The following is a 19,270-nucleotide window of genomic DNA, read 5'->3' as shown; positions in this document are numbered from 1 at the left end:
TAAGTACAAAGAGTGCTACTCTTAGTGCTGTTCAGGATGGATTGCCCCGACTGTATGTATCTAGGCCTCGCGCACTACCTAGTGCAGCACTGCTAGAATGCAGCAGCACGGTTGCTGCTGGACGTAATGCCCATAGAAGGCCTGGTGTTTTGTGGGATACATTGGCTGCCTCTCATGCAATGTATAAAATGCACATGTTTGTGCTTTATCTACCATGATATATGTGGATGACTTTCCTAAATGGAGAAAGTCAAACCCTAGTGACGGGAAAGAAGCTTCTGCTCATCTTACTTGTTACAGCTATATTTTCCAAATGAAACCTACAAAGAAAATAGAGATGATCCACCACAACCCTGAGAGGGATGGAGAAACTCTGTGTTCCGATCCACCACAACCTTGAGAGGGATGGAGAAACTCTGTGTTCCGATCCACCACAACCTTGAGAGGGATGGAGAAACTCTGTGTTCCGATCCACCACAACCCTGAGAGGGATGAAGAAACTCTGTGTTCCGATCCACCACAACCCTGAGAGGGGTGGAGAAACTCTGTGTTCCGATCCACCACAACCTTGAGAGGGGTGGAGAAACTCTGTGTTCCGATCCACCACAACCTTGAGAGGGGTGGAGAAACTCTGTGTTCCGATCCACCACAACCCTGAGAGGGATGGAGAAACTCTGTGTTCCTGTGTTCCGATCCACCACAACCTTGAGAGGGATGGAGAAACTCTGTGTTCCGATCCACCACAACCCTGAGAGGGATGGAGAAACTCTGTGTTCCGATCCACCACAACCCTGAGAGGGATGGAGAAACTCTGTGTTCTGATCCACCACAACCTTGGAGGGATGGAGAAATTCTGTGTTCTGATCCACCACAACCCTGAGAGGGATGGAGAAACTCTGTGTTCTGATCCACCACAACCCTGAGAGGGATGGAGAAACTCTGTGTTCTGATCCACCACAACCCTGAGAGGGATGGAGAAACTCTGTGTTCTGATCCACCACAACCACAACCTTGAGAGGGATGGAGAAACACCACAACCTTGAGAGGGATGGAGAAACTCTGTGTTCTGGAGAAACTCTGTGTTCTGGGAAAGCCGTGAAAACTCTTTGTCGGACAATGGTCATAATCCATCATCTACGATGTGTAGTGTATCATGGTTGCTACCATGCAGCCACAGGTAATGAGGGTGGCAAATATTAGTTTCTAGGAACAACATAACAAAATAATTGCTCTAAAATTCAAAAACATCTTCTCGTCCTCTGTATACACAGGTTTTGCTTCTGTATTTTATTAACTAGGACTCATTCTAATAAATAATACACCACAGAAACCTGTGTTTCATTCAGTGCATACACAATAAATTTTAAAACTGATCACACTGTGTACACTCTAAACACAATTACATATAAATGTCGACCGATAAACCCTTCAAAGGCCTCTCTGTAGGCACAGCGCCACCTGAGTCAGACCATGGCCTGCAGGGGGCAGCAGGGCAGCTGCAAACCACACTGAATGCTGCATTCTGGGAAGCTAGGGACGCTGTAAAATTTAATTAGCTTCTTGAAGGCATTTTTCTCTAGAATGATTACTTTTTCGGGCACTTTGGAAAACATGTCGCCTATTGTCTGAGGCTCGCCCGACTGAACACCATCCCTAGATCCCACTTTCAGATTGGTCAGTTCTCTTATGCCATTTAAAGGGACACTGTTGCAGCTCAGGGAACGCGATTTCTTTTCCCTCTCTTTGACAGATAGATACCTGTATATAAAGGAAGATGGCCTATGTTTGGTGGCAACTGGGCTCTCCTCTGGAAAGCAGTCATCAGAGGAATCCCGCTCATTTTCAAAAGTGCTATTGACCCAATCTTTAGGCCTAACCATGTAATTTCTAGGCTGTACAGTGATCTTCTCAAAAGGTGCTTTGTGCCCTCCTGTTTCTGGAGGGGTCTTGCTCGAAGTATTATTTCCATTTGGTATCTTGGCCTCAGAAATGTTTTTCCCATCCATGGTCTGAGCCACTTTCCCTGCATAGTGCTGATTTGCCACTCTGGTGGCTGTGTCCCGGATAAGGTTCCAGTCCCGCAGAATGTCCTCTCGGGTTGTGAACTGAGAGGTCACAGTGAAGCGGATGATCAATTTGTCGTTGATGGTTGCTGGAATTAGAAACATGTTGCCGGCTTTTGTCAGGTCTTTTAAGACCTGTTCTGTCAGACTGTCCGGGCCCTGTTTGTAGGAATAAACACAATGTTTAATGCTAGAAGGACATTTAAAACATGTGTTGCAGTTGTCATAAACAATTGATTTTTAGGAACGACATGCAGAACATTAACGGATGGCTGAAGACAAATAAAGCCTTTGAAGACGTTCTTTTTACCAAAGTATTGAAAGGAGAAGTTACACCGAAAACCTTTTTCTGATAGTGATTTTAGCCCCACAGTGAATTCGGCATAGCTTTACCCATACTTATTGTTGATGCTCGTACAGAATAAGTCTCTACCAGCACTGTAATACATATACATGAATGTATTGGTGAGAATGGTGGTGCCGCTGCATATGAAGATGGCTGTCGTCGTCTTCTCACAGCTGCTCTGTGTCATTTTGCACCTTGATTCTTCCAGTGTCTAACCCTTCAAGTGGCCTGAAACACTTGGCGATCCACACATTGCAGGACTCGCAGATGCAGACATTAGAACGAATGGGTGTCCTGTGCAGCAATGCATAGGGTTACCCAAGCCACACTCAGTCCAGAGTCCAGAACATCTTGGCCCTGTACATAGCCTGACCTCCACTCACCACTAGATCTCAGGCGCAGCAGATCTAACCACTGGATAGTGCATGCTCCATTATGAATGGTGTGTTACACTGTGCGTGATCCAGGAACAACTCCTGACTCTATCAGCTGTGAGATAAATGTGTGGAGATCAGCAGTGCCCTTATCCATTTATTTTGTTTATATTTACTGAGGATAGTTTTGATGCATGGACCCAGGACCAAAAGGCAGCAGAGGATTACACAATGGTGGGGCTAACACACATGGGAGTAGTTTCTTACCTGTAAATCCATTTCTCCAGCGTTGGTATCTTTCATGGATTCACATGCTGTGAATATTCCCCGTCGTCAGGCTGGGAACCTCAGTCATTTTAAAATAGCGTTTTACCCTGCAAAACTTCGACACTTTAGTGTCCTATCAACATCTTTTTGGGTGCTTTAGCCACCAATAGGACGTAAGGTATAAATAGCCCCACCCCCGCAGCTTCCCTTCAGATTTTAACCTCCAAAGTAGAAGCAACCCGAACCAGGTTTGCATGTAGGGGTGGCCGGAGGGCGCATGTGAATCCATGAAAGATACCAACGCTGGAGAAACGGAGTTACAGGTAAGAAACTACTCCCTTCTTCAGCAATGGATCTTTCATGGTTTCACATGCTGTGAATAGATTACATAGCAGTATCAATTATGCTTGGAGGTGTGCAATGCAAACCAATACATCACAGAATCACATACATGAGACCAGAAAAACCAGCAGTGATAACGTTCAAATAGATACCCTGAAGCTGCGGGGCTTACCTTATTGAAACAGGCATTGCAGAACTGCACGTCCCACTTGTACATCCGCAACCTGCTGCTGTTCCAGACAGTAATGTCGAGTAAAGGTATGCGGCACCGACCAGAAGGCCGCCTGGCAAATGTCCACGAGCGGAATGCCTGACCATAATGCCGCCGACGAAGCCATAGACCTCGTCGAGTGTGCCTTGGGACTTCTCTCCAGAGGCTTCCCTGCCTTAGTGTGGCAGAGTGAGATAGCTGATGACACCCAAAATGCTCTTTTCACATCCAACGTATGCAACGCTCTCTCTACTGAAGTGGAAGCGGAGGCAAAGAACGATGGTAACACAATCGAAGAAAATTAATGAAAAGTGGTTGGCACTTTTGGAAGAAAGTGTGGGTAAGTGGCCAACACCACCTTGTCCTTGAAGAACCGTAAGTATGCAGGATCCACCACCAAAGCTTGCAATTCAGATATTCCCCTTGGCGAATTAATGGCCACCAAAAACGCCACTTTCCATGACAAAAACTGCAAGGGCGTCGACGACAGAGGTTCAAACGGAGGCTTCATCAGACCTGACAGCACTACATTGAGACCCCACCCCGGAGGAAACTTCTTGACTGGAGGAAAAGTTCGAAATAACCCCTTCAGAAAATGCTTGATGAGACGATCACTAAACAGAGGAGTAGCATGGCGCTTCCGATTGAATCTAGAAATTGCTGCTAAGTGTACTTTTATGGAGGAGAATGCCAAACCTTTATTTGCCAAGTACAATAAGTAGGGTAGAACTTGTTCCGGTGAAATGTTCAAAGGGTCCACACCACACACAAAACCTTTTCCACTTTCACGCATAGGAGACATTCGTGGACGGAGCTCTAGCTGCCTCCAAAATGCATCGACAGTCACCAGAAATGTTCAGCAGGCCAAACTCTGAGAAATCAGGAGCCACACTGTCAGGCTGAGAGACCATGGCCCGTGGTGCCAGACAGCGCCCTTGTCCTGAGACAGAAGGTCCAGCGTCACTTGCAACTGAACCGGCTCCGCCACGGATAGATGAAGCAGGTCTGAGAACCACGGCTGCCTGGCCCAGTACGGCCCAGTACGGGGCCACCAGAATCACACGGCATAGGTATCTCCGAATCCACTAGAGGGTCAGTCGAATGAGTGGAAAGGGAGGAAATGTGTAAGCGAACCGGTCTGTCCACGGAAACGAGAACGCATCCCCCATCGACCCGGACGACCCGGCTGAGCCCACCTGCTGGCAAACTCCTTGCACTTCTTGTTCTCCCGCGTTGCAAAGAGATCCAACGAAGGACAACCCCATTTTCAGAAGATCATGGACACCTGTTGTTCCTTCAGCTGCCATTTGTGAAGTTGGTTTACCTCTCTGCTGAGCGAGTCCGCCTGCACATTCATCACTCCCGGCAGGTGAAACGCTACAATACTGATGTCGTGTAACAGGACCCAATGTCAAAGTTCTTGAGCTTCTTTCAAAAGCACTCTGGAATGAGTGCTCCCCTGTTTCCTGAGGTAAAACATTGTGGTGGTATTGTCTGTCAACACCCTCACCACGGAGCCGCGTATGTACCCACCTTCCACTCTGCCGCTTTCTGCTTGAGCTTCTGAACTCTCTCGACGGAGGGCCTCACCAGGCCTAGTTGAGTCTGAAATTCTGCCCGCAGAAACACCAAGTTCATGGAGGGAGATAGAAATGACTTCTCGAAGTTGACGGCGAAGCCCAGTCGTTGCAACAGCTGCACGGTAGCGCTGAGACTTGCCTGCGTCAGACGAACCCCGTAGCAGCCCCGTAGCAGCCAGTCGTCCAGGCAAGGGTAGATGTGATGACCTTCTCATCAGAGCCACGCCGCCACTGGTGCCAAGCATTTCGGAAACGTCCTGGGGGACGATTTTAAACCGAACGGAAGCACTCGAAACTGGTAATGATCTTGACCTCCTACAAATCGCAGTAACTTGCGGTGTCATTGACGCATGGGGATGTGGAAATATGAGTCCTGTAAATCCAACAAGGCCAGAAATTTGCCCGGCTGTACTGACCGAATGACTTCTTGAAGTGTGAGCATCTTGAACTTCAGGCGTTGCAGAGTCTTGTTCAATGCCCGAAGGTCCAGAAGGGGTCGCCACTTGCTGTTGTGTTTCCTCACCACGAAGTAACGGGAGTAGTCTTTTTGGGCCACTGGAACCAATTCTATAGCCCCTTTCTGTAGCATAAGTGCAACCTCCTGCTGTAAAATGTGAAGATGAGGTTGCACGGTATACACAGGAGGAATGGGAACCGGTGAGCCCTTGAATTCCAGAGAGTGGCCCAACCACACTGTGACTAATACCCAGCGGTTTGATGTAATCTTGCCCCATTCGTCCACGTGTAGTGCTACTCTGCCCCCAGCACATTTCTCCGAAGACAGTCATTGCTGTGACTTAGTTTGTCTTCCCTTGGAGGAAGAGGCCTGCCCCCCTCTCCTCCTGGATGCCTGAAAGTCTCGGCTCTTTCGCGTTGATTGCACTGCCCCTCTATACCCCTGTGAGGAGTATCCAGACCGACCGTAACCCCAGTCTCTGGAGGAAGCAAATCGGGTGTTTCCTGATGCTCCACAGAAGGGACGAAAGGGGCAAAACGAGTGTCCACTCTGCAAAGCCCCCCAACGATTTTGTTGTGTCGGAGTCCTCCTTCATACCCTTGAGGGCCTCATCGATTTTCTCATTAAACAACTGCTCCCCCTCACAGGGCTTGTCCAAAACTTTGTAATGTACCTCTTGCCGAAAGTCTGTGCACTTAAGCCAGGCTTGTCGACGTAATACCACACCACTGTTAATCTGTTTGAAACCAGATTCTGCTAAATCCACAGCGATGTTAATACTTTGATTCAACGCCTCCTCACCTTCATGCACCAACAGTATGGCAGCTTTACGGTGTTCCTCAGGTAGGTGTTCCAACAGAGGAGCCAGCCGATGTCACATCTCGCGATCGTAGCGAGCCATGATCGCCAACGAGTTCGCCGCCTTCACCGCCATCGCACCCACAGTCAAAACATTCTTTTCGAAGGCATCTTGTCTTCTGGCGTCACTATCAGGGGGTGTAGCACACTTGTGCTGGGTTCTGGCTTTTCGGCTAGCCACCGCTGACACCGCCGATTCAGGGGTGGGCTGTGAAACCAAGCACTCTGGCGTAGAGTTCGGGGCCTTAAATGTCCTCTCCAGCCTCACTTTGACTTCTATTTCTGAGAAGGGATGGCGCATTGTGCGTAGGCCCTCCTGCCATACATGGTCCAGGATTGGAACGCCAAACACCGCCTTTCGTCTCTTGCCCATGTGGTCAAACAGGAAACATTCCTTTCGTTCCTCCTCCGGAGTCAGACCAAATTCAATACAAGCCATTGCCATCATGGCATGGAATGACCCCACATCATCAGGAGGAGACAGTTGTGCTGGACTACGAGGCATTTCCATTTCCACATCCGAATCCCATGTCGGATCTCTCGACGGCGACAAAGAGACATTAGACATAGTGTCCCTAGACACACAGTCTGAATCAGAGTCCGGCAGCTCACCCTCTTCAGGATGGGAACGAGGGCATTCTTTGCTCATCGGCCGAGGTGTCGGCAACTCAGTTGCAGCCGTCGAACGCAGAGGGACACCTGCCGCTTCGACAATAGGGGCTACCGGGGCCACACTCAGAGGAGACAATCTTGAATCTAGTTGACCCAACAAGGACTGTAGTGTAGACAGGACCTGGAGCGACAGCATCACCTGTGGGTTCACCAGAGGGTAACTGGATGGACCAGACCCCACTCCCACCGACGTCAAAGGGCCAACACACTGCAAGCCGAGACCCATCGGATTCACCACCAGCTCCCTTTCATTCTCCAATGATGAAACTGAAAGGGCCGGCTCATGCTGTAGAAGCGTGTCAGGCAGAAGAGCGTCAAAAGCAGAAGGCTGCCACGCCCCACCTGTTGGCAGCAAGTTGTCCATCGTCGACGAGAACCTCGGGCCTTTGTCAATCGCAGCCGATGGAGCCGAAGACACAATCGTGAAGGCAGGCACTGTAGCTGGCAGCAAAACCGTTGACGACAGGACTCCCGTCGACGATGACGTAGCTGGAACCGCCACCTGTGGCGTAGTTTTTTCAGGCGATAGCGCCCGTTTAGTCCCACTGGATCGATGCTGCGACGACTCTCTACTGGAGGTTGACCTATGATGGTCTCATGAAGAGAAGCGTTTGGAAGAGTCCTTCTTGTCTTTCACTAATGAAGATGTTTTTTGGGGCCTTCCCTCCGAGCCACGGGACTGGTCTGAATGACCATGCTTGGAAGACGACGACACCCCCTTCAACAGGTGTTTGCCCGAAGAGGTGCAACTACTCTTCTCTGTACCAGAAGGCCGAGACTTCTTAGCCGGTGGTTCAGCTGACACCGACCGGCGAGGAACTGTTTGAACAGGTCTCTCAGACGCCAGGCTACGAACCGATCCCACCACAGATGAAGGGTAGGAACCCTCATTCAGCCAACAAACCAACCGCCGATTGCAGTCCTTATGCGTTTTCTGAGAGAATCCTTTACAGATGTCGCAGAAATCAACGGAGTGATGATGATGATAGAGGCAATATAGGCAGTCCATGTGCCCGTCCCCCTCATACACCTTCTTCAGCTCGCAAGTTGTGCAGGGCCGCAACAAAGCTTTTCCCCGAAGACATTGAGAAAAACAAGCACAACACACCACAAATGTAGAATCAGAACGAGCACAAGGTGATCCCAACACTTTGGAGATGGTTGAAATCTGAAGTGAATCAACGGGGGTGGGGCTATTTATACCTTAAGTCCTATTGGTGGTGGCTAAAGCACCCAAAAAGATGTTGATAGGACACTAAAGTGTCAAAGTTTTCCAGGGGAAAACGCTATTTTAAAATGACCAAGGTTCCCAGCCTGACAACGGGGAATATGCACAGCATGTGAATCCATGAAAGATCCAATGCTGGAGAAATATGTAAATGCAGAGTAGCATCTTAGAAAGGGGGTAAAACGAGATACAGGACCTTTCCAGAGATATGTATAAGAAATGGGTTCAAGTCAATGAAGTTTCGAGTGGGTCTGTTCTTCCAGTGACCCGGTGTGTGATGGTGATATGGTCACACTTGAAGTCATTGATAAGGTGGGGAGCCAGATCAGGGACTGCCTAAAAGGAGGAAAGAGAGGAATCTGGGACACCAGAGGAGAGGCAGTCAATGTGAGACAGGTGTTTGGATTGGCAACCAGCAGATGGCTGCTGGGAGGTACAATTGTGTTTTTCTTAGGAGTGAAAGTTGGTAGAAAACGATGCAGACCTTTTCATAAAGTGGCATTTGAAGGAGACTCTGTGTGAAGAAAGAATCTGAGGGGATTTAGCACATACGTAACAATGGGAGAACCTCTCATGGCATGACTCTCTGAAGAATTGAGCAACTCTTAAAGGTTTCTCATCCCAGAGTACGAAGGGGCTGATGGTTTCGGATCGAGGGATTTAGATTTTGGGTAGGAATCTAGATCTGTAAAGTGAAGAGTGAAGAAGGGGATCTAGAGAGATTAGTAGCAAGAAGGAATGAAGGCATAAGGTTTTGGCTGTAGTATGTAGGTAACTAACTGTTGAGAACTTTGAAGGATTTGGGAACGGTATTATTGGTGCATGTAGGGAATAGGGTCAACAAAGGAACAGTGATTTGGTTGAGACAGTCGATAGGAAGGGGGATAACCCACTGTTTCTTTTTATGGGCGAGGTAATGGGAAGATCTGTTGTATTGTCTTTGTGGTGTATAAGTACTTTTATCGGTTATGTGAGGTTCAGAGTGTCAATGAGATTGAAGGGTTGGATTTTGGTGGCGGGATCAAGGGAATTTCAAAGGCTCCCAGGAAGATACTGATTGAGCGTGCCATGGACATTGAGGAGATGGATTCAGTGATTTTGTCAGCAGAATCTTAGCCATGGACAGGAGTGCAGTAAAACCAGTGTGTGGGTGTTGTTTTGGTAGGTAAGAGGGGGTATTTCATGATAGTGACAGGGAGAGAAAGGTGCAAGTTTGAGGTTTGGTCAGAGGTGGGGGGGTTATGTGTTATGGTGTGAATGTCACCTGGTTTGTGGTTGTATATCACAGTCATCCGGGATGAACTCTCCAAGGATGAGCAAGGATGCACCACATCTTTGTGATGAGCAGAGTGCCTTGGGTGTGTTAGGGGATTGGGTTGGTGATGTTTGCCAGGATTATGAATGCAGGAGTGTGGCATTTTACCATGAATTCTGGTTTAAATGATTGTTTGGATGTCATAGTGTGGCCTCGGACAGAAGGTGATGAGCTTGGTGAAAGATGAGAGCTCATGTAAGGTTTCCTCTGTTTGGAGAAGGGAATCTGGCCCTACGATCTTCATGACCCTAGCAAATCCAATGCGAAGCCACACATGAGTTGCCCTTAGCAGTTTTGGCCCAGTATGGACATAAACGTTGGATGCACTGGAAATATTTCTGAAGAGGCAGAGTGGACAGAAGATACAGAGAGGAAATGCATGGGTGACTCGAAATGTCTGTGATAGAATTGTTGAAGAGCATGAAGGGTTACCATCTGCAAGAATGGGCCTGAGTGACCACAGAAGAAATTGTGGTGAGCTGGTCTCACCAAAAGGGAACCCTCTCTCTCGCTGACAATGAATAGGTCAAAAAAGTCTTCAAAAGAGATAGCCCTCAGCTGCACAGGCTGGTCTTTCTGGCATGTGCAGAGACTGGCTTAAAACGGCTCTGTCTTTTGAGCATACGCAGAAGATGATGGCAATATTGACCCCATTGAACCACCCGACAAAGGCACATTGTGTTTGTGACGTTTCTTGAAGTATCAGCTTCTAAAAAGGATGTGGGGGTTATAGAAAGGTGTGCTAGAATGCTGTTTATCATTCAGGTCTTTGGAGTGTGTAACTTAAATCATTAAAAGATATGCTACTTACTCACTCACTCACTCTCACTCCCAACAATGCAGTGATTTTTTACAGTTATTGGATGTCAAGATAATTATCAGGAATAGTGATTAGTGTACAGTATAAACAAAACCACAAGATAGCAGCAGTGCAATATATAACAAAATAAAAAATATAAATGATTTATATTTTCAGATTTACTACAACTAGAGTCTTGTCAAGGTTGTCAAGGTTTCACAACCACTCAAGTCCTAGTATTTACCTGGTAAGATAATGGAGTAAACTTTTACCTCTCCCAATGCTTCCAGAGACCCACATCCACCCATTGAAGCATGCCAGTCTTTCACGTTTGGGGCATCAGTGGGCAGCTTCGGTCAGCCTCGCAAAACATATTGGTAATTCACAAGTGTCGGTATGAACGTTTTGGTGCTAGATGAATGGACAACCAAGGTGCCCCCTCTCGAACCACCACCCTTCACCCATCCGTCTAGAACCGCATTATCAAAGGTTCCCAAGATGACAGAAGACCCACCTGCAGTGATCTGCACCCAATTTCTAATTCAAGTGCCATCACTCGTCTCCTGAACGGTGCTAGTTAATATCCTTGCCCCCCCCTGCTCTCCCTTGCCCACCTAATGGACCCCCTCGCGCTCTGGAACAGCCTGTCGTCACAAGTGGCATGTTGGAAAACCTGAAGGTACGAGGTGGGCACAACAAATGCGCTTAAATCATAAATTAAATACTATCTCAAATAGTTCAATTAATGAAAATTCAGAGGATCTGACTGGTTGAGGAGATCCGGAGACACCTGGATCCAAACAACTGTAAAGCAAATAAACTGAGAGGTGGCCACACAGTTAGCCAGTCGCTCTCATACCGTTCCCCTTGCGGAGTTACCAATGGATTGTAAAGGAGTAAATCAAGTCAATCTCCTTTGTCTATTAAAGTTGGAAATCGAGTTTCAAACAAAAGAGTCGTGACTTTTCTTCAGTACAAAAGATGAAAATGTAATATCCAACAGTGGGGTAAGCCAGCTGTTGCCTCATCGAAGGGAGAGCTCTAGAGCCAATACATTTCAGAGTAAAAAACTCCTTTATCAGGGCAGAGCCCTACAGAATATTTGCACAAACAAATCCAACACATTTTACAAATCAAATACAATTAGTACATAGCCCAACATGTATAGGGTTTTGTCAAGATACATTGTAAATGTCATAAAAAATACATACTGCATGGTAAGTGTACAAAGATGTCAGAAAACGGGAAACATGAGACAACCCGTTATGCAGGAATACTATGTTACAGAAGTGGTACCAAAGAAAAGATATGAGAAGGTACCTTGGTAATATGACCAAGTGGTCTGGTCCAGTAATCTCTCAAACGAGACAAACGTGTAATGTACATCCAATTCCACGTGCTACAATCAAACAACAGTGAGCTATAAACATAAGTATGTGTGAGATGCACACATCAGTGTGCCCCAGACCAGTTGCAGTGATGTGTAGCACTCGCAGCAAACAATCGTTGATCACACAAATAATCATCACGCTGTAATGTTGCTCCTTGAGTCGGGAGCTAGAATGCATGGGAGTGAGCGGCACACCCGTGGGTGTGGCTCCTCCTCTACATTGCATCGCGTCCCAGCCTCTCCATGGAAACGGAGAGGTTGGTGCGTGTAAAACCAAAAGCATGGAATTGGTTAGCTAGTAAATGTCTTAAAGAAAGGAAGTTTGTTTGTAAGCACTGTGCAACTACGGGAAACTCCTAATATGTTACTTATTCAGACCGAAGCCCAATTAGGCGAAAGTGAGCAACCTACCCTACTTCAACTATCTGGAATCTTATCTGAGACAAGTTGTGTCTCTTCTCCAGCCAATGTCTGGTCACAGCAGAATTAGGGTTAGAGTTCCTAATGCACGACCTGTGCTCATTCCACTTGGTCTTGGCAGTTTGTTCACATTTCCTGATGTAAATCCCATGGAGAGGCTGAGACGCCATTCAACGAAGGCGGAGCCACACCCACTTGTATGTTGCTCACTTTCACCTAATCGGGCTTCGATCTGAATTAGTAACATATTAGGAGTTTCCTGTAGTTGCACAGTGCGTACAAACAAACATCCTCCCTTTCTTTGTAACATTTACTAGCTAACCAATTCCATGCCTTTGGTTTCACATGCACCGATCTCTCGGTTCCCATGGAGAGGCCGGGACGTGATGCAATGGAGGATGGGCCACACCCACGGGTGTGCCGCTCACTCCCACGCATTCTAGCTCCTGAACCAAAGAGCAACATTACAGCGTGATGATTATTTGAATGATCAACGTTTGTTTGCTGCATTGCTACACATCCATGATTGACTGACATGTCCCGATCTCTCCACCCATGGGGAGATTGCGAGGCGCCGTAGGAGTGGCTACATTGAAACACTTGTGTGTGACAGCAGGTAAACGGCTGCATGCCAGTCAATATTGACTGAAACCAGACGAGGACCCCTTGCTCACTGTGTCTTAGAGAGGGTTAGCTTCACCTCACTGATGAGGCCCCAGTAGGCCGAAACACGTGTCTGGGGTTGCTGATGGTACTTTTGTTCAGAGGAGATTTGCCTAGCATTTCGGTGCTGGTCTGCCCTTGTGGGTAGGACAAAGAGACATATCCAAATGAATATTCCTCCTCTGTGAAGGGTGCAGTGAGCTAAAACGTGGTTATAGACCCTCTGGAGTGGAAGAAATTCCTCAGAGCAAGGTATTTGACGAATCTATGTGATCACTGCACCGTCCATAATGTTGACTATTAAATTGCTGACTCCCATTATGGTGCTGCGCAGTGATCAAATAGATCACTGTGTCCTGCATCCCCATACCCGCCTCTCACATATCTACTTACCTTTTTGGCGGCATAAAGTAAAGTGGGCCGCCCTCTATCATCCAACCCTGCGCCGTCAGTTCCTCCCAATGTCTGAGGTAGCTGATGGTACTCGTGTTCAGAGGAGATTTGTCTAGCATTTCGGTGCTGGACTTCCCTTGTGGGTGGGACAAAGACTGATTTGCAAATGGATATCTCTCCTCTGTGAAGGGTGCAGTGAGCTAAAATGTGGTTGTAGACCCTCACAAGTAGAAGAAGTTCCATAGAACGGGGTATTTGACCAATGTTCGTTCTCAGTAGAGGGACTCCCACACTCCTTTGTACTTTGTAATACTTGGGGTTTCACCCTAAGTAACCCAGGATAATCCAGTCATGGACCCCTTGCTCAATGTGTCTTAGTGAGGCTCAGCTTTGCCTCACTGATGAGGCCCGACTAGGCTGAAACACGTGTCTGGGGTTGCTGCTGGTACTCGTGTTCAGAGGAGATTTGTCTATAATTTTGGTTCTGGACTGCCCTTGTGGTTGGGACAAAGACTGATATGTAAAGGGATATTTCACCCTGTGAAGGGTGCAGTGAGCTCAAACGTGGTTGTAGACCCTCCTGAGTGGACGAAATTCCATATAACAGGTGTAGAGGAGGTCCCAAATAAAGCCTGCACTCCAGTCGTCCATTTTGAAGTTCCAGGAACGTTCACACCAAAATACGTGACTATGATGAGCAAATAAACCGGCAGAGAGTCGCAGTGGGGCTCTGTCCAGTGCCTATTAGAAGAGTAACACCTATTGAAGAACCGATACCCAAAAAACCATGGACAGTAAGGTATCCATTGAGGAAACCCTACCAGCAAACGAAACGAAATGAAGATTGCCTAAGTAATGTCCCGGAAGAAACAAAAAAGGCCTTAATGGAAGATGAATGGTGACGTCACGAGGGCCCGGACTAATGTGCGGATAGAAGAAATGACAACCAAAAATGATGCACAGAGACGAAATGACATGAATAAAGATATTGTGACCCTAAAGGGGAGAATGATGCTGAAATACAAAGAAGTTCAAGCTTTAAGCAAGATGAAGATATTCAACCAGTTTACAGCTGTAAATATGCTTGGAACCACAAGAAAGCTAAGGAAACAGTGCGGCTTGCTATGCTAAGTAGAAAAGTAGTGTGGCAAGCGCCATTATACATAATCTACCTCAAACGAAGTACCTTATTATAAGTATATTTCCACTTCGAAAACAAAGCAGAACCAACCCAGGTTACTAAAGGCCAAATGAGCAGAGATTCATATTTAGCAAAACGAGAAGAGACGGCTGAATCGAAACTCGCCAGAGGCAACTCGTGCCAGGGAAGCCAAGGTAATACCAATAGAAGCTATGAACAGTTGCCACTTTTAATTGAAACTAAGAACAGAATATCCTGCCTCCGAGGGATCGAGATAAGAAGGCGAAGGTAGGTGGCGGGTGAAACAAAAATCAAATGCATAAATTGAGAGAAACGAGACAAATTCACGGTGTGGGAATGACGTGACCAACCGAGCAAAAGGAAGCATGGGTTCACACCTACGCTTGGCACCGGACCAAGCAGAGATATCAGAACCTTTCCAGACAGAAGATGCAGTTTTGCGGCCAACCACAGTGAACTAATTGACACATGGCTATTAAAGTAATGATTGATTGTAACCATTGTCAGAGGAAGGCCGGGCAAAGAAGGGGCACCCCGCACCTGGCTGACCGTTCTGCGTGCTGCTAAGCAATGTAGAAAATTATGCATGGGGTTGGTGCCAACCCAATCACAATGGACCAAATAATCTAGGGTCCTATAGTTAGTAGAACAAATGAGACGTCGTACTTTTAGTGACGTCTACAGTAGCCGGTTTTGAAGGAAGGGCTTAGACGCCCACCTGACAGTGTTTATCTAATCCCCTCACGCCGTTACCATATACAGATATAGCACCTATAGTAAAGTTACCTTTTTCCAACCAATAGAATTGCATGTTAACTTTTGAGTGTTACACGTCAATTATAACGAGTTTTGAGTATGAATGTTACAACTTATATGAAGTTCGTTGGAGTTGAAGCGAGAAGGACGATTGCATCACTGCTGATATCCATGACTCCCCGTTTTCTGTACTTGTCATTAAACGGACTGCCTTTGCCAAACCATTGAGTTGTCCTTATTGATTGGTGTTGGAGTAAAGAATCTGCACCCCCATCCATCTCAAGGGTGCAGCCAAACTCGTCTTAAAGTACTTCTGAGCAAACCTCGGCCCTATGGGCCGGCCGGGGGTCTCAGAGTTCACAGGGTATTTGACCCATGTTCATTCTCAGTAAAGGGGCTTCCACTCTCCTTTGTTACAGAATAATCAAACTGCTCTCTTTCAAGGCTTCAGAGACACTGTGGCCAAGGGTAGTAACGTTGCAAAAGCTGCTAAAGGGGGTGCACCTGCCCCCTAGAAAAGGTGAAGGAGGGCTCCTTTCTGAATTGTCACTAACAGGAACAGTTCAGAGTACATCAAGTCTCAAATGCAGTGGAGTGGGATGAATATAGGGTTATCTCCACACAGAACCTCACCAAAAAGCGTTCATTTTCATATTGGATGTAGAGTATGGTAAGTCTAAGTCCATGTTATCTACACCATCCTGCAGATAAGGAGTCAAATATGCCCCCAAAATTCAGAATTAAAAATGCTCCAAACAAAAAATGTAAAAGAACGGACAGACAGGAGCCTGCCCTCTTGCTTCAACCCTCACAGCTCCATGGATGTGTTTGGATCAGAGGTGCCTGCAGAGCAGTGCCTCTGGAAGGAGCCTCATATTATTAGTGCTTCAACTGACGAGAAGCTCTACATTTAAGAAAAAAAATCAACTTTTAATTTGCATGAATTACTAGGTGCACAGAAGTATGAATTGCAAAAAGGTATATGCTTTATAGCTAACCTATATTACTTGCCTAAAAATTCCCCTTTTGGGAATCAGAATTGCTTTTAACTCCCTTGAAAATAATGTTACCCCCAAACTAGAAAAAGGGAATAAAATACTCCCACTTTAAAGTCTTATCTGGAGCTAGCTGTGGCTGGCAATTTCTTTTATTTGAAAGATGTAAATATTTCCCACAAATATGTGTGTGTATTTAAACACAGTGCGGGCATTCAAACCAACCAAATTAAAAAGAAATATTGGGTTGAATTGGTGCATTTTGCAGCACACTTTTTGGGACAAATTGTATAAAACGCCATTCAATTTACAATTGGTTTTGAAGGGTAAAACCTTAGCAAACCCAAAAGATACCAGGTCTGCAGTAGTGCTCAGGGACATTTCCCAGTGCATTTTCATGATGTCTCTGCCTACAATATATGCCCATTTCTGCCGGTTTAGGGAGTTATTTTTATGCTAGCGGGGCCTAAGGTAAATGCCGGTATTCTGCAAGTATAAGAAGACATTATCATTCTGACTGCAGCAAATAATGCCAACATTACTACTGGAAGAAAACACCTAAATGCTGGCTATGTAATAGTGTCCAGTATTCCCACTAAAAACAAAATCACGTTGTCTTCACCCATAATGCCTTTAATACCACAGTAAGAAAGCGTGTCCATGCTGTCTGCGCCAATATAACACCACGAAGACGCTCCTTCCCTCTTCTCTCTGTCTATCTTCTCCTGGCCTGCACACACATCTAAAACACACTACACTTACAAACACCTGCAAGCACATACACACTGCACACACATCCACATGTGTACGCATTCACACATGCACTGAAATGCACAAATTCTCACATGCATGCAAACCTTCATACATACATACACAAATGCCCAATGTTTACAAGTACCGCCTCCGTCGCCAGCACTGCCTCATCACCGGACTCATACCTGCTCTGGGAGGCCGGACCCTTGCACCTTGAAGGCAGGAAGTGGGGGTGTGGGTCGGTCAAACACCTCTTCCCAAGTCCTGGGTCTTTTGGTGTGCAGAGGACAAGGGCCCCGCCAGCCCAAAAGTTATTTGATGAAGGAATGCACTGGATCACCCCTCAAGCTTTTTGGCCTGCAATAGCCCAGTCAGAATGGCCAAAGGGGCATCTAGCATGGGAACGCTCCTGCACATGGAATTAAAAGGTGGCCATCTTGAACAGCCTGACAAAACAGAGATATGTCTATCTATAAATCAAAAGAACTATGGGGTGGGAATGCACAGCTCATGTAAATCAGGATAATTGATCTGGAGTAGAAGCACACCAAAGGTGTTAGTTCACACTATTAAATAAAGAAATAATGTCAATGAATTTTATGGTGAAATTTCGGGTGCAGCCGGGCTAACGTCACAAGACCACTTGGGACAAAATATCTAAACAACCTAAACTACCTATTGCTAGGCAGTAAGCCCAAATGCACTCCTACCGAATCTTCGTTCGGGAGTTAAATGTTGACTCTTAATTGATCAATTAATACTCTCATGTGGAGAGAGTGTTAATTGAGTCTTGACTTTAACATATTACAAAATAGAAAATAAATAACATCAATAAAGGATAAATCAGGCATGTAAGATCACTTATGTAACCAATTATACAGATCTGGTACTGACCAATACTTTTTGATACTTTTTAATAGAACTCTCAAGGTCTGTTTTTTCAAACAAATAAACAATGTACAAAAGAATTATTCAGACAATGGTGAAGCATCCAGGAATTCTCATTCCAATTAACAAACAGAGTATAACCTGGTTTGTAAAGGTACATAAATGTAACAAAAGCAGAAAGCAAGTAGCTCAAAGCTTAGCCTTATTATTCACATCCTGTAAATGTTCAAAGGGACATGTATACATTTCATTAACCAATTGTAAACCAGCGATATAAATTTAACAAACAGCAATAAGTTCACTCTTAGGGTTTTTGTATTGTGAAGTAACACCATTCAGGGAAGCCCCTTTTAATAGGTGACATAGGTAACCAACGCGTTTCGGATCTAATGATCCATCTTCAGGGTGGGGACTTCACTGTTCCTGTATGTAGTAGAGTAGTGATTGTTAAATGCGTTCTAAAAGCCTTTCCTCAATCTGAGGCTGATAAAGTTCCAATTCAGACCCAGTCAACAGCTGAAATGCGCCGGAGGCCGGGAGGTGACAGAATGCGGCCAGGACACCCTAGGTTGCAGATAAACACCGGTCGGCTCACTCGGTGTTTATCTGCAACCTAGGGTGTCCTGGCCGCATTCTGTCACCTCCCGGCCTCCGGCGCATTTCAGCTGTTGACTGGGTCTGAATTGGAACTTTATCAGCCTCAGATTGAGGAAAGGCTTTTAGAACGCATTTAACAATCACTACTCTACTACATACAGGAACAGTGAAGTCCCCACCCTGAAGATGGATCATTAGATCCGAAACGCGTTGGTTACCTATGTCACCTATTAAAAGGGGCTTCCCTGAATGGTGTTACTTCACAATACAAAAACCCTAAGAGTGAACTTATTGCTGTTTGTTAAATTTATATCGCTGGTTTACAATTGGTTAATGAAATGTATACATGTCCCTTTGAACATTTACAGGATGTGAATAATAAGGCTAAGCTTTGAGCTACTTGCTTTCTGCTTTTGTTACATTTATGTACCTTTATAAACCAGGTTATACTCTGTTTGTTAATTGGAATGAGAATTCCTGGATGCTTCACCATTGTCTGAATAATTCTTTTGTACATTGTTTATTTGTTTGAAAAAACAGACCTTGAGAGTTCTATTAAAAAGTATCAAAAAGTATTGGTCAGTACCAGATCTGTATAATTGGTTACATAAGTGATCTTACATGCCTGATTTATCCTTTATTGATGTTATTTATTTTCTATTTTGTAATATGTTAAAGTCAAGACTCAATTAACACTCTCTCCACATGAGAGTATTAATTGATCAATTAAGAGTCAACATT

The 19,270-nt window shown here is 45.8% G+C and overlaps 1 protein-coding gene across 1 annotated transcript in view; it reads right to left on the bottom strand.

The window, feature by feature from the left end:
• Positions 1–1,257: 1,257 nt before the first annotated feature.
• Positions 1,258–19,270, bottom strand: part of HDC (histidine decarboxylase) — a 128,813-nt gene continuing 110,800 nt past the window's right edge. The window contains exon 12 of the mRNA XM_069624974.1: positions 1,258–2,222. Coding sequence (XP_069481075.1) covers positions 1,464–2,222 — 759 coding nt within the window. The 3' untranslated portion in view covers positions 1,258–1,463. The remainder of the gene's footprint in view (positions 2,223–19,270) is intronic.

The sequence above is a fragment of the Ambystoma mexicanum genome, chromosome 11, assembly GCF_040938575.1.
Source record: "Ambystoma mexicanum isolate Mex_15411 chromosome 11, UKY_AmexF1_1, whole genome shotgun sequence".
In the NCBI taxonomy this organism is placed as follows: domain Eukaryota; kingdom Metazoa; phylum Chordata; class Amphibia; order Caudata; family Ambystomatidae; genus Ambystoma; species Ambystoma mexicanum.
The sequence above is the reverse complement of the archived record's forward strand: the minus strand, read 5'-3'. Positions and strand labels throughout refer to the sequence as shown.